The 13,862-nt window shown below is 47.8% G+C and overlaps 6 protein-coding genes across 6 annotated transcripts; 1 reads left to right on the plus strand and 5 right to left on the minus strand.

Moving 5' to 3' along the window:
• Positions 1-48: 48 nt before the first annotated feature.
• On the minus strand, positions 49-1,057 carry FOXG_02504 (uncharacterized protein). Its single transcript, XM_018379960.1, has 2 exons — positions 693-1,057; positions 49-632 (listed from the first exon to the last, which is right to left on the minus strand). The coding sequence occupies exons 1-2, from the start codon at positions 962-964 to the stop codon at positions 182-184; spliced, it is 723 nt and encodes a 240-aa protein (XP_018236105.1). The 5' UTR covers positions 965-1,057; the 3' UTR covers positions 49-181.
• Positions 1,058-1,832: 775 nt separating this feature from the next.
• FOXG_18329 (uncharacterized protein) lies at positions 1,833-2,079 on the minus strand (the record flags this gene model as incomplete). Its single annotated transcript, XM_018398398.1, is given in 2 exon segments — positions 1,833-1,984; positions 1,989-2,079. Coding segments are annotated over 2 exon segments (243 nt in total).
• A 2,901-nt stretch (positions 2,080-4,980) lies between these two features.
• Positions 4,981-6,530, plus strand: FOXG_02505 (CMGC/SRPK protein kinase; the record flags this gene model as incomplete). The annotated part of the gene is made up of 3 exons (XM_018379961.1): positions 4,981-5,198; positions 5,251-5,816; positions 5,863-6,530. 3 exons carry the CDS (start codon positions 4,981-4,983, stop codon positions 6,399-6,401), a joined length of 1,323 nt encoding a protein of 440 aa, XP_018236107.1. The 3' UTR covers positions 6,402-6,530.
• Positions 5,982-8,224, minus strand: FOXG_02506 (uncharacterized protein). Its single transcript, XM_018379962.1, has 2 exons — positions 7,824-8,224; positions 5,982-7,770 (listed from the first exon to the last, which is right to left on the minus strand). Exons 1-2 carry the CDS (start codon positions 8,103-8,105, stop codon positions 6,589-6,591), a joined length of 1,464 nt encoding a protein of 487 aa, XP_018236108.1. The 5' UTR covers positions 8,106-8,224; the 3' UTR covers positions 5,982-6,588.
• A 1,679-nt stretch (positions 8,225-9,903) lies between these two features.
• On the minus strand, positions 9,904-11,610 carry FOXG_02507 (uncharacterized protein; the record flags this gene model as incomplete). The annotated part of the gene is made up of 1 exon (XM_018379963.1): positions 9,904-11,610. One exon carries the CDS (start codon positions 11,608-11,610, stop codon positions 9,904-9,906), a length of 1,707 nt encoding a protein of 568 aa, XP_018236109.1.
• A 779-nt stretch (positions 11,611-12,389) lies between these two features.
• On the minus strand, positions 12,390-13,862 carry FOXG_02508 (uncharacterized protein; the record flags this gene model as incomplete). Its single annotated transcript, XM_018379964.1, has 1 exon — positions 12,390-13,862. The coding sequence occupies one exon, from the start codon at positions 13,860-13,862 to the stop codon at positions 12,390-12,392; it is 1,473 nt and encodes a 490-aa protein (XP_018236110.1).

The raw sequence follows: 13,862 nt of genomic DNA on the forward strand, positions 1-13,862 counted from the left end.
TGAAACTGATACTTCAATCAAAGGTCTGACAGGCTACGCTCTTCGTAATGGACTCTATCACAGGATCGCAGTCGGCATAAAGACGTTGTATGTAAATACTCTCAAAATAGATACAAGAATGTTGCACCTGGCAACTCCTACACTCAATCTCATATATAATCCATCATAACCAGCTCAAAGCTCACTTCTTAACAGCGCATCCAATGCGCTTAGAGTCAATAGCAATGTCATCAAACCAGAAAGTGTTGACAGCGCCGCTGTAAGACTCCCAGCCAAAGTAAACACCCTGAACCTTGGGCTTGGGCTTGCTCCTGGCCCAACCGCCAGCATAAGAGCTGGGAGCATTGGGCTTGTAGACAAGACCGTGAACGGGGTTGTCGTTGAGCCAAGTGGCGATGGTACCATCGGGGGAGAGGTGGTACTCGAGACATTGCCATGTGTTGGCGGGGATGTTCTTGGAGGCTGCGATGCCGTCGGGGGACAGATCGGGAAGGGTGGCGTCGTCGGATTCGTGGTTGTACATCATGATCTTGCTCTGGCCGCCGATGCGGAGATGCTTGCCCTTGCCCTGCGCAGCGTCAGGCATAGTGATGAAAGTGACGTGCGAGTCATCAAAAGCCTTGGCAGTCTTCCTATAATTGGAACAAGTAATCAGCAGCTATTCTCTTGGCATGTTCAGCCTCAAAACTTACATCCAAGTTCGGACATAGACATGACCCTCGGGAACAGCATCAGTTCCAAAGAACTTGTGTCCACAGAAACCATTGGGTCCACCAGTGACCTTGATAGAGTTCTTTCCACTGTGAGCAGTAGTCTTGTCAAGCTCAACGCTACCGCCCTGATCGCAATCAGGCGCATAAGTCGGCCAAGCGACCTTATCCCAACCACTCTCGAAATCCTCAGCGACCTGGCCGAGGGCGAGGGGCAGCACAGAAAGTGCAGCAAGAGCAACTTGACGAAGCATGATAAAAATATACGAGAAATGAAATATAGACTGAAAGAAGTGAAGTGAAGTGAGGATGAAAAGCCAAGGTTGCCAAGAATGAGGGACGATGCGAGATCTATATATGAGCTGACCATTGACGGGCGATATTAGGGACTGAAGCCTGAAACAGGGCGGTTCTCTCGCTTGTGGTTGTCATTGGTCGTGCAGGGTTGTTGCGGTTAGTTCGGAATCGAAAGCCCGCATTTTCCTTGTCGGGCCATGAGGTGAAACCTGAGACGAGCATAACGGGAATTCTTCCGTGGAAGGGGTGTGAAACAATATATTTATCCGTCTTTTGACTGGATGATTTTCTTGTCCTTGAGGGGTTAATTGGTATTATACATATTCAATCATATTGCTTCATGCATTTTTCGGATCAAGATGACCGTCTATCCGACAATATGTAGTATAGGAAGTGGGTTGGCGTAGCATATAGATCATCACTACCAAGATTGGGTTAATTATTTGACTAAAGAAATTCGGATGAATCCGTGAGATACTCAAAATGGAAAATGAAGTTTTCTGTTCGGAAGTTGTCTTGCTCTTTTTACTACAGACGTCTAACGCCTAAATACAAACCTGACTATAGTAACGCCTGACAGGCCAAGCTTGCCTAAATAGAAGAACACAAAACCATCCACTTACCTTACCTTACCCCATACATCGAAGAGCGCCAAAGAACCAAACATGAACCTTTCTGGCACCATACATCCGGGCAATCCCTCTGAGAGGGTTAGGTAGCATGATCACAGTTGATGCAATCATCATTGCCATCATAGTAGCCAGCTGTTGATAGCAGTGGCGTATACGGCTCCGGAACGGGCTCTCACCATCGAATTGCTTTTGCTTACTGGTTTGTCCCATCGGTGTCGTAGACATGACGGCGTTTGTTCTTGCCATTGCATCGGTAGTCGACTGTACAGTGCTCCTCTGGGTCGCTCTTACTGGTGTGCCATCCATTCACGACGCTTGCGTTAGTAGCATTAGCAGGAGCTTGAGCTACGGTGTAGTTGGATAACAAGTCGTTTGGTGTCGCCGTTTGTCTGGCTGGTATACATGTTTTCAGGATCGAATGAGACGCTGGTGTTGTCCATGTTTGCGAGGAAGGTGGCGATATCGTTAGTGCGGTTGGAGTATATCACAGAGAGTGTCAATCTATCCGAAAGGTGAGATAGTGTAGAGATTCAGTGTGAGGTTGATATTGCTAAGACCAGAGTTGATAGCCAGGAATTTATATGGAAAGATGCAGAGAAATCACTCAGTTCTCTAAGTGATGTTCTCGACCAATTAATCCGTCGTCGATTCTATGTTCAGGGACCATATCTTATGTTCCATCGTATTCTCGTTATGTTTGACCTTGTGTCTAACAAGTACTTCCCTAGAATATCCCATGTTACAGACAAACTACGAACAAAATATACTAATCGGATGCGCAAATGATTCAATTAACTCAGCATACAAAACTTTCTGCTTGTTGGAGGCTGAGCAATCCTGGCAAGGTCGTCTGTGCCATGGCCATGTCAATTAATTTTGCTGTTCTGTTACAAAGCGAATGCTAAGGTCAGAGCGTGAACAAAGGAAAACAGCCATCACATGCAGACGACAAAAACTTGGAGGAAGCTTTTTTTGATCCAATGCAAATGGTCGCTGTGTCCAGTGCCCCTCCAGGTCAGAACAAAGAATGTTTGCTACCGAGGCCCAGCGTTGCATCCCATCCGAGTCAAGACGTTAAACTTGATTGACCAGGGTGAGTCCGACTGGGTTTCTTTGTGTCTTTGTCCGTCGGCATGGATAAAATCTCCATCACTGACATAGTGGCCACTGTACAGTGATTGCGCCTGTCACTTCGGACATTGTGCCAGCTGTTAACAACGGTGGCGCATCCGGCTCTGAAGGAACTTTTGCAACGACCGAATTGGCTATATTAAACTTGTGCAGGAGTTGTTTCTGTACATGCTGTCCAGCTGAAATGTAACGTTGGTGACGTCCATTTTTGTCCCGATGGTTGCTTACATAATTTCCGGGATTGAGAAGAAGACGATGGGTACTGACTGTTCTGGTGTTCTATAAAAGAAGGGTTTGATGTGGAGATGATCCTATATGATACATTATTTCATTTTGTAGGTACGACCTTCCATTGTTGTATTTGATAGTCAGTAAGTTGAGGTGAGCAGAGGCGTTGCTTCAAATGAATAATAAAGTCATTGTTCTCTAAACATACCCAGGTAGAAGAAATTCGGGTCATCGGTGACAGGTTGGGCTTGAACATGACGACACACAGTATTCTTTGTCTGAACTTGCGAACTGCGCTGTCCTTTCACCGCTACTGCGGGCTCCTTTGATGGGAGGAAGAACAGTGTTGGCAACAAAGCCCAATTTCGATGGCAATGAAATTTGACTTTGAATTGAGCTGTGCAAAAACTAGCGGAACTTGCTGACAGATCTAGCAACCAAGGACAAAGACTTGATGATGGCTATTTTCGTTGCATAAATCTAGACTGACCCTCAGTCGGATTACTTTCTTTTCGCAGTAGAACATGTGGTTAAGGTAGCGAGCTGCTCAGAGTGGAAGCCAATACCGTTTTATTGCCTCTCTAGCTCCTAACCAAAATAAAACCAAGCACCAAAACGCCAACTAATGACCTAAAAGATTAACCGAAATCCTACCCATACACAGCCTGATAAACCATCTTGGCTCTATCAGATTGAGAAGATGTAGTCAAGATAGGAGTAGTGTGCTTGGCCCCTTACTTCCACTATTGACTGTACTCTAAGTATTTGTCTCATCGCTATTATAAACATGCTTACGCTTAATAAACCTACCCTTGCCGTTTTTGTAGTCCACGGTACAGTGTTTCTTCGTGTCACTGTCACTATCGTGCCAGCCAACCTCGACCAATGCGGAAGCAGCTCTAGCAGGAGCTTGTTCTACCGTAAACCTGGCTATTTAGGCTCTAATGGCAAGGCCCTTTTGCTGATTCTTTTGCGCATTCAAATACCTCATACCCTTAAATTTGACGTTGGCAGCGTGCATGTTGACGGCGGCGTCAGTGAGCGTCCTACGAGCGATTGTAGGTGTACAAGGTTGAAAGCGTAAAAAAAGGTCAAGTCACAACAAAAAAGCTAGACGGAAATTTTGGTATTTGCGTCGGCTTGAGTAAATCAGAGTAGATGAATTTGGTGTTTCGCGGTGGTTCACAACATAGATTAATTGGGGATTGACAGAAATTGGCTAGAGCCGGCAACCTTGAGGTTTTATAGCGAGAAAGGAGTTAAACATCTCATGTCAAGAGTGTTCTCGGTGAACCGTGGACTCATCTGGTTGTTCATTGTCCTTGTGCATGTTCAACGGCATATCAGTGGGTTGAAATTGGTCCCAGCACCGGTAGTGAAATAGAACACCTATTATCGAAATACGTACTAGACTGAACTGACAACAGGATATATTGTTCTCCCTGGTAGTGGACATTTAAGTCATTGTTCACAGATCACCGGCTCTTCAATACCTAAAAGTGTTTGGGGCATGGCGATGCCACGACCGACCGAGAGGAACCGACTTCCTTGTTCTGGTTCAAAGCGGGAACCAAGGCTAGAGCAGAGACAAAGGTTAATGGCAACCAAACATAGCCCGCGACTTGGAGCGGATTCTTTCAACTTGAAACGGATCTTGGCTGCCACATATGGGCTCCGCATGGAGAACAAAGAGTGTTTGCTATCGAGGCCTATTGTCATGGGGCGAATCATGGGCTGTGATCCCATCCAGCAACAATGAGCACTTTGCTGAGCCATTCCAGAACAGCGGCAAACTATTCATTCCATTTTGGTGGTGTGAAGCCAATCATTCACCCGAGTTGCTATTGCCCCACTCCAACAAGACCAACAGTACTTGTGATATCCATTGCCTGTCACGAATCCCAGAAACTTATAAAGTCCTCGCTTCCACTCGTTACATGTTCCAAAATACTCCTCAGAACACCCTTACAGGACACGTCACCATGACAGAAATAAGCGACTCTCCTCCACCAACGCCAACGGCTCCTTTCAAACGGAGGTTGAAGAACTTCACATCCCCTGGCGAGAATCCCGCGAAATACCGCCCCGGAGGCTACCACCCGGTTAATCTAGGTGATATCTTCAATGATGGCCAGTACAAGGTTATTCGGAAACTTGGAGAAGGGTGTTTCTCTATTGTCTGGCTCGCCCACGACTTAAGGTAAGTTAATCATCCCCCATTCAACACTGAACGTTTGCTTACAATTTGATAGGAACTCTCGATACGTGGCTCTGAAGATTCTTGTCTCAGACCAGGCGGACCAATCCCAGGAGGTGGAAATACTGCACCATCTTGCCAAGATTGCTCCCTCGGAAGCACCTCAGAGGACCACGCAGATTCTCGCAGAGTTTGAACACAAAGGCCCCAACGGCACGCACAAATGTCTCGTGTTTGAACCAATGGGCCCTTCCGTCAATCAAATGATTCTGGAATTTGCTTACAGAGAGGACAAGTTTCCGAGTGAGATAAAGTATCCGCCCCAGATGGCAAAACGCATCCTCAGGGACTCCTTGAAAGGGTTGGCTTTTCTTCATAAGAATGGTATCTCTCACGCAGACTTTCAGCCTGGAAATATGCTGTTCTCGCTCAACAACATTGATTCCTGCGATGAGGCGGCCCTATGCCAGGAGGAGACGCCGGACGAGGAATACCGAATTGAGAGACTTGATGGCAAGAAGGATAAATGGGCACCCGAGTATCTGTTGACCGCAGAGCCACTGGCTAGCCACACGAGTATTGATGAAAACCTCGAAGTTAAACTAGCCGATATGGGTGGTGGTAAGTACATTCTCTCCTCAGATAAATTTAGGCTAACAGCTATTAGCATACTTCCTCAACGACCCCCCCGAGGAACCGGTAGTCCCTCGTGCCCTTCGCGCTCCAGAGCTAGTCCTCAAAGGAGAATTCGACAAGGCTCAGGATATCTGGAGCTTCGGATGTCTTGTTTTTGAGTTGATCGCTGGACGACATCTTTTCTACATATGTGGTCCATTCAAAGACGAGACCGAACCAGACGATGAGCATCTTCTTGAGATTCAGGATAGGCTTGGCCCATTACCCGATGAGCTTTACAGCCACTGGAAGACTTCCTCGCGCTACTACACCAAGGATAGACAACTGTACAATTGGGCGCTTGGTGGTGTTGAGGAGGGTGAAGAGCCGAATATGCCGAAACCGTCTATGCTGTCTACTATGGAGGAAGCCTTCGATAAGGAGGGCCCAGAGATGACAGAGGATGAGGCGCAGGAGGTTAAGAAGCTCATTCGATGGATTATTCAGTATGATCCTGCCAAGAGACCATCGGCTGAAGAGATCCTCCGTCACCCATGGTTTGCAGAAGATTCAAGTGAGAAGGCAGAGTAAGATTGGTACTGGTGGTAGTTTATGGGAAGGGGGTGCTTGGGAAAGGGAAAGGGAAGACTGGTAGTGATTTTAGATTAAAACATTCGCGCAGTAGGTAGTTGGAATTATTGATTTGTGTTTTGATTCGCTAACTACATGACTCTACACGTCAACATAACTTTAACCCAGCGTGAAGCACCTTGACCTTCTAGTTCTTTGGCTTCTTGAAAGCATCCTTGGTGAGCTTAACAACGAAAGCACCACGCTCAATAGTGTTGATGAAGATGTATCCCGACTTGAAGTAAGCATAAGAAGACCAAGTTCCAACAAAAGCAACAGTGCCACCTCCGGGAAGAGCATCATCCTCGGGGTAGATGTCGAACCAGGCGGCTTCATAAACACCAGCACCGGTGGGATCTTGAGGAATGGAGCGGCCGTCGAGGACGCGGAGACCAGCGCCGTAGTGGGACTGGTAGATGTAGTTGTTGATGACGTACTGGTTGTGATCGATGGACTTGGTGGGGTGCTTGAAAACACCGGTCTGCTTGGGGTTCTCAAGATCACGGATGTCCCAGATGAAAGTCACGGGATAACCGTCAGCACCAGGGCCTTTACCATCACGCTCATCGAGTTCGTCGTCCATGACGAGAAACTCTTGGTTCTGGGTGTCGAGAACCCAACCTTGATGAGTGTAAGAAGCACCCTCATAAGAGATCTTGGAGATGATGTTGGTGACATTAGCCTTGTCGGTGACATCATAGATAGTCAGGGTATCCTCGTTATATCCGTAGCAGATATCACGACCCTGGTAACGCTTATCAGGACCACGGTAAACAAGACACTGCGCATCGTGAACATAGCCATCGCCCTTGGCGCATCCAAGAGACTCTGGGTTAGAAGGATCAGTAAGATCAAAGAAGTTAAGTCCAGAAAGACAGTTGGAGTCATTGCGTGGCTGAGCACCAACAGCAACACCGTACTTCAACTCCTCATTGACAACAACATTGTGAGCTCGACCAACAGGCAGTAGGGCAGAAAAGTGACTGGTGAGATCCTTCTTTGCGTCAAAGACAACAGGACGCTTGGGGTTGATCTTGAGGAGCTTCTTCATGTCGAAGATCTGAATACCATGGCCGACAGCTTCGGATCCGATGATGACGTAGTTCTTGTACGTGCGGATCTCGCGCCACTGGGAGGGGACAGAGTACTCGGGCAGACGGCCAAGGTAGACGAGCTGTCCCTTCTTGGTGATCTCCGCGAAAGCAGTGCCGTCGTACTGACCGACAGCGACAAACTCACGTCCGTTATCGGAAGTCCATCCCCATGAGGACGAACCTCGACCACCCGTGCTACCAAGCGCAGCATGGCTCAAGAACGAGTAAAGATCAGCCTAGAGATTCGTTAGCCAGTGTAACCGATACCCCCCAGCAGGGTAATACTAACGTTGTGGCAGGCAAAGGTGTTGTTGGCATCACCCTTGATAGCCTCTGCGTAACCCTTGACACACTTGGTGTAGCCGAGCTTGGGATACTGCTCGCTGGCGAAAGCACCAGCAGCCTCCTGCTTAGCCCAGATAGCCTGCTTGCTGGCCATGAGCTTGTTGTGCACCTCGCCCGAGTCGTACAGCCTAGCGGCCTTCTCCTCGTTCACCTTGATCTCCTTGGCGGCGACATAGGAGCTGACAGCGGCGAGGGCGCCGAGGAGCAGAGTGGACTTGACCATCATGAAAGGTTGAGGATGATAGTTAGGGATGGAGTGAGAAGACCAACATGTTTAGCGAGGAGAGGGTGCCTTTTATGTATCAACTGGCGGTATGGCTATCTGGGGATGTAGTGTTAGAATCTTTGTAGATCACGTATACCGGCAATCCTACCATAAGCGATCACAGCCGGAGGGTCAATGCACGTTCGCGCCTCGAGATCTCCCCTTCACCAATCATCGCCTCCCCAGCGTCGCACCGAACCATTATCTCAACTTGGCGATAGTGACGGCATTTCCTGTCTACCCGGAAATACCCCAGATCTGGAAGGTGTCTACCGCACACCCGCTCTGTTATCAGAACCTATGATCAACTCCACAGGCACCACCAAGGTTCTCCATTGCAACCCAAGAAGCCACTCTGCACAAAGAATGTCTTACAAAAGTTCTAACACGCTGAATCTCATTGGATACAAGGTATATCTTTCGCAATCCTTGGCGGCGAGTGTACCAATCCTAGTTCGGCAGGTAAGTTAAGCTTATTGGATAGACTTCTTTTCTCGGACATAGAGCCGATGGCATTTTTTTAATCTTATCGTGAAGTTTAAAGACGCAATGTGACCTTGGAGCGGGCTTGGCGGGGGGTGATTGGAGGAATTGGTATGGGGACTAATGGGGGATTAATGCCGATCACAGATTCAAGCTTGTTTTTTTGCTCCGTGGTTATCTATGCTTAAGTCATGGTTTTTGTCACTATTTGAATCGCTGGCTTTTGCGCTAGACTAGATTATAGCACGTGAGGCACCCCTGACGATCTTTGTACGAGATAATAATAGTAAATGTGCCTAAGCACTGCTCATCGAGGACACGGGCCTGAGAGTTCAACCACTTGAGAGTCCAAGTTCTCATACTTCTCAACCCCGTCATTCGTTGTAGCACCATAACCTAACCCACCCTTAATTCCACCCAAACACTCTGCCCATGTATTCGTTCTTCTAAATGACTTTGGCTGCCTTTCCAGCGTTGCCGTCTTTCATGCCGTTCTGCGGTACTCTGTCTAGCCAATGATGGCGTCAATCACTGGCGGGCGCGTTTCGAGAAAAGTAGTTACGAATCCATTTAGGATATGTCTACTTTCTTGCAGAAATGAGAGATAACAGCCGACGTAGTAAAGCGTCCAATACTAGGAAGAAGAAAACTGATCACTTGGCTGTTCTGTGCTCAATATCCTGGTTGCAATAATCACCGAGAGGTGGTCAAGGCTGAGGAAAAAATAGATTGCTTCTCTTGCTTGATCCTTTCTCGCAAAAGTTCTTTTTTGTCCCCGGTTATCGTCAAATGACTCATTTAATAGTATTGAGCAGTCTCCGACAGTTTTCCAAGTCTTACAGGCCACCACGGACGAATGAGATGGACCCAAAGTCGCCAAGTTATTAATGATCTCGAATCATGAAAAATCCTCGCGTGCAGACTGCAGCATGCATCATCAAGTATGTCTTGCATGTCTATTTTTCAGATGCGATTATAGTTTCTAGGTCTTTGATTGAGGTCATTACGGGGACTTTGAAAACGCAGTGCTATCCCAGGAGGGAATCATACTAGAATAGCTGCTGGTTACGGGAAGTTATATAATAGTTTTAGAGCTCATTTAAGATGACAGCTTGACTCAAATTCATTGAATTGTAGCATAATGCCCTGAGACATAAGAGCGACCCGGCACTTTGTCTCTCGGTATAAGACACCTCATAGTAAACATATGAAATTATTCTTAAGAGAGCCCAAGAGTCTATTCCATACACTGGCGTTCTATCTACAGCTTGCTCGACTAGCTATCGAAGAAAAAGTCCAAACGTTTGTTACCCTGGTCGCTAGTATTGTTGAGGTAATTCGCTTTTTCGTGCGCAGTCATGCTCTCCCACTTAGTCCTCTTGGACTTATTCCGGTAGGTATAATATCCCTTGGCAAAAGCATATGCAAAGATAGTTCCCACTGTGATGCCAATCAAGTTCTTGTTTCCGCGATGATAGAGCGGCTTGTCATCCTCACGGTAAATGTTGGACGAAGCAATGCCCGACAATTGGATGGTGATGTTGTACAAAGCCGCACTGATGGCTCGGGTTCGGACCGAGCCGGACAGTCTGGAGCACCAACCAACTTGAGCTGCATGCACGGACGGCTGGCCGATGATCAAGAATGCCACAGCGTATTGGGCCCAATGCGATAGATTCTGGACCGATGTGTACTCAACGATGAGTAAGGGAAGGACCCAAAGCTGGGTGAGGAGACCGAACAAGGCGATTTGATGGAACTTCTCAGTAAGAAAGGTGATCCAGAGCATGTTGACAGCGGCAAAAACTGTAGCAGGAATCGCCAAGAGCGTAGTGTTGAAAGTGCTAAAGCCTAAAGCTCGAAGAGACAACGTTAGGTAAGTTTTAGGCGGTGCGGTCGGAATCTCAAACAGTATGCCAATAGCGTACACAGGCCAGAGGTCGTAATCTTTGAGACTCTTCCAAAGCATCCCCAACGTAATCGGCTCGCGATTATGCATACCGCTCTTGGACGGATCATCCCGAAGAACACGATTAACAATGATCTTCTCCTCACGCTCGGTAAAGTAGCCCGAAGGATTCCACCACGTCTTGGTCTGCGTTGGTCCAGGGACGAGGAACAGGAAACTCAGAACGCCAACTACCAAGCTGATCAAAGCTTCCAAGAGGAACAACCAACGCCAGCCTTCTCTCCCAGCGACACCGCGCATATGTAGAATACCGTATGCCATGAACGAAGCAACAACACCAGACATGGAATCGACGAACCAGAAGAGGGCAAGACGTATAGGCATCTCAGTCTTCTTGTAGAAGTACGAGAGATAGAGGATCGAGTCTGGGATAAAACCACCCATGAACAAGCCGATAAAGAAACGGCATGCAAAGAATCCTGCACGGTTATGCATGAAGAACTGTCCGCCCGACGCTAAACTCCAGAGGATGATCTGAACAGGGATCCAGCGATCAGGGCCAAGACGCTTGCCGATCATCTGCGAAGGAATCTCCGCAACGAGGAATCCAATGCGATACATGTTCTGCGCATTATTAAAGTCGTTGGTATTAAGCTTGAGATCATCAAGTAAATTATCAGCAGCTGCGTTACCGAGATTACCGCGATCGATGTTAAGACCGAAGAACATGACGAGGATCCAGATGAAGATCTTTAGGTCAGTCTTGCGGCGAACGGCGTATTCTTCGCGATAAGTCCATCTTTCGCTTGGGTCGAAGCGATGGAAGTTCTCATACTCTGGTGGTGGCTGGTAAAATTGGGAGAGGTGGGGATCGTCAAAGACACTACGCTCAGTGGCGATGGCGTCGAGGTCGGCGGGTTTGTTGCGACGGGTGAGGGCTTCCCAGATGCCGATGTTTCGGCTGGTATCTTGGGGCTCTACCAGATCGGTCGCTTCGTCTTTGGGAGAGGTGACTTCAAAGGATGGTGCCTTTGCGTCAATGTCTTGATGGACGAGATGACTAGGGTGAGCCATTCTGGGCAGTGAAGGGCCAAATGTCCCTGAGAGTATATAACAATTGAAAGCTTGTAGGAATCAGCTTGGCGATTCTGTATTTTCAAGAGCGACAGTTATGCCTCTTATATGTAAACCCTTCCTGTGATTCTTTAAGAATCTGACTGACAACCAGCGCAAACGGTCATCTTCAACGTGATGGTGCGTGCAGATGGTGTGACCAGCCGGGCCCCCAGTTTCAGAGATAACCATCAATTCAAGCCTACTACCTTGTGCATCTCGGCACCGATGATCCGAGAAGCCATCACGACATTATGGGGATAAATGGGGATTGACCAGCTACCCCCAACACCTATTACCATATGCGGGATGCCACCCGGAGCTATGTACCGGCCCTCCCACGCAAAGGAATGTACATATACAAAGGATGGGGGTCTTTTTGGGGGTTTTATACGGTTAGTCGGGATGACAAGCGATAGGCCGTGTTACCAAGACATTCCCCCGATCGCATGGGCCAATGTGCATGGCGCAATGACAAACTCTGTGAACTTTGATACCGCGTGTGAGCAGCAGAAGGAGTAATCTCATCAATACTTTTATCGTGAATGTTTATATGCCAAAAGAACTACGTGGCTGTAACAGGCTAAGAGAATACGCCTATTCTTTTGGGGGTTTGCAACCGTTTTAAAAGCAAACCAGGACCTTACGGTGGCTAATCGACACATCACTCAGCTTTGATTCATGAAGTCAAGTAAAATGTATTCTCTGTAACTCTAGAAAGATACCCAGTATTCTAGCGATCAATCTCGTGTCCCAGCTATACCAAACGGCAGATTCTTGTACTTTGGAACTCCCTCTGTTTTAGGATGCTCAACATCAAGATCCCATTTATCAGGAACTGCCAAACCAGCATCAAGATGATGCTTATTCAACAGCACAGAGACTCCATCCCGGTAAAGCCAGGGGTCATTCGTCCTCCTTTGCCAATCCTCAAGCCTATCCCTCAACTCCTCCAAAATCTCTTTATACTTAGGGTCTTTAGCTAGATTCACAACTTCCTGCGGGTCTTGCTCCAAGTCATGCAGCTCTTCAGCCGGGCGGAAGAAGTAATCTTTCAAGTTCCTCTGCCCAATCTTCTTGGGGCTGTCTTCTGAGTTGCGGATATCTTCCCACGTCAACGATCCGTAGATGTCGTTTGCAAATGGGAAATCGAGCCTCCACGCGATGTTGCGATGGTACTTGTATCGCCGTGTCCGGATGAAGCGAGTGGGCCAGTAGTTGGTAGACTCGTGGAACGTGTGTGAGCCAAACACGTGGTCCCATGCATCAAGGTCCTCTTCTTGATTAAGAATCTGCAGGAACGAGCGACCTGATAATTGTTTCTTGGGCTCTTCCGCGGCTGGGCCAAGTGTCCAGTCGAGGATCGTTGGAAGAATGTCCACATACGACACCAGGTTTGTGTTGACAGAGGCTCTGAAACCTGGGTGACGAACAATGAGTGGTAGCTGAACACCAGCGTCGTATAAAGTTGTCTTTGAGTTCATGAACGGAGGCCCGTTATCGCTCATGAAGATGACCAATGTATTCGACGCAAGGCCTGCGTTCTCAAGCTCCTCTAGTATAAAACCAATGCCCTGATCTAAGCGACTAATGGCTTCCAGATACTCGGAAAGCTCTTGTCTGGCCCCAGGAGTGTTGGACAAAAATTTGGGAACGACCATATCTTCAGGCCGATACTTGACGCTTTGAATACGCCTGTCAACCGGCTCGTCATTCCCAAAGCCACCACGCGTTCGATCACGATGCGGGTCATGATATCCAACCGTCAAAACAAACGGCCTTTGATCCTCTTTGAACGCTTCAAAGAATTCTTTAGCCTTCTGAGAAGACCACCAGACATCTCTCGTCAAACTCTCAGCTCTCCACTCCCATGGATAAACAGCCTCAGGCCCAACGTGGATCTTGCCAATGATTCCAGTTCTCACACCGTTCTTAGCTAGGATGGCAGGACCAGACTCGATGTGATCAAATGTCATGAAATGATGCTTTCCACTGTTGAGACCATACTGCCCATTCTGGTGGGTATGCAGTCCGGTGTAGATGGTAGAGCGACTTCCACTGCACGAAGCGGTGCTTGCAAATGCTCTGTCAAATCTTACACCATGGGAAGCAAGTTTGTCGATATTTGGAGTTTTGGCATTGGGATGGCCGTAGCAGCCTAGTTGTTTGCCTAGGTCGTCTGCGACAAGCAGGAGGACGTTTTTTGCCGTCAT

Source organism: Fusarium oxysporum, chromosome 5 (assembly GCF_000149955.1).
Source record: "Fusarium oxysporum f. sp. lycopersici 4287 chromosome 5, whole genome shotgun sequence".
NCBI classification, from domain to species: Eukaryota; Fungi; Ascomycota; class Sordariomycetes; order Hypocreales; family Nectriaceae; genus Fusarium; species Fusarium oxysporum.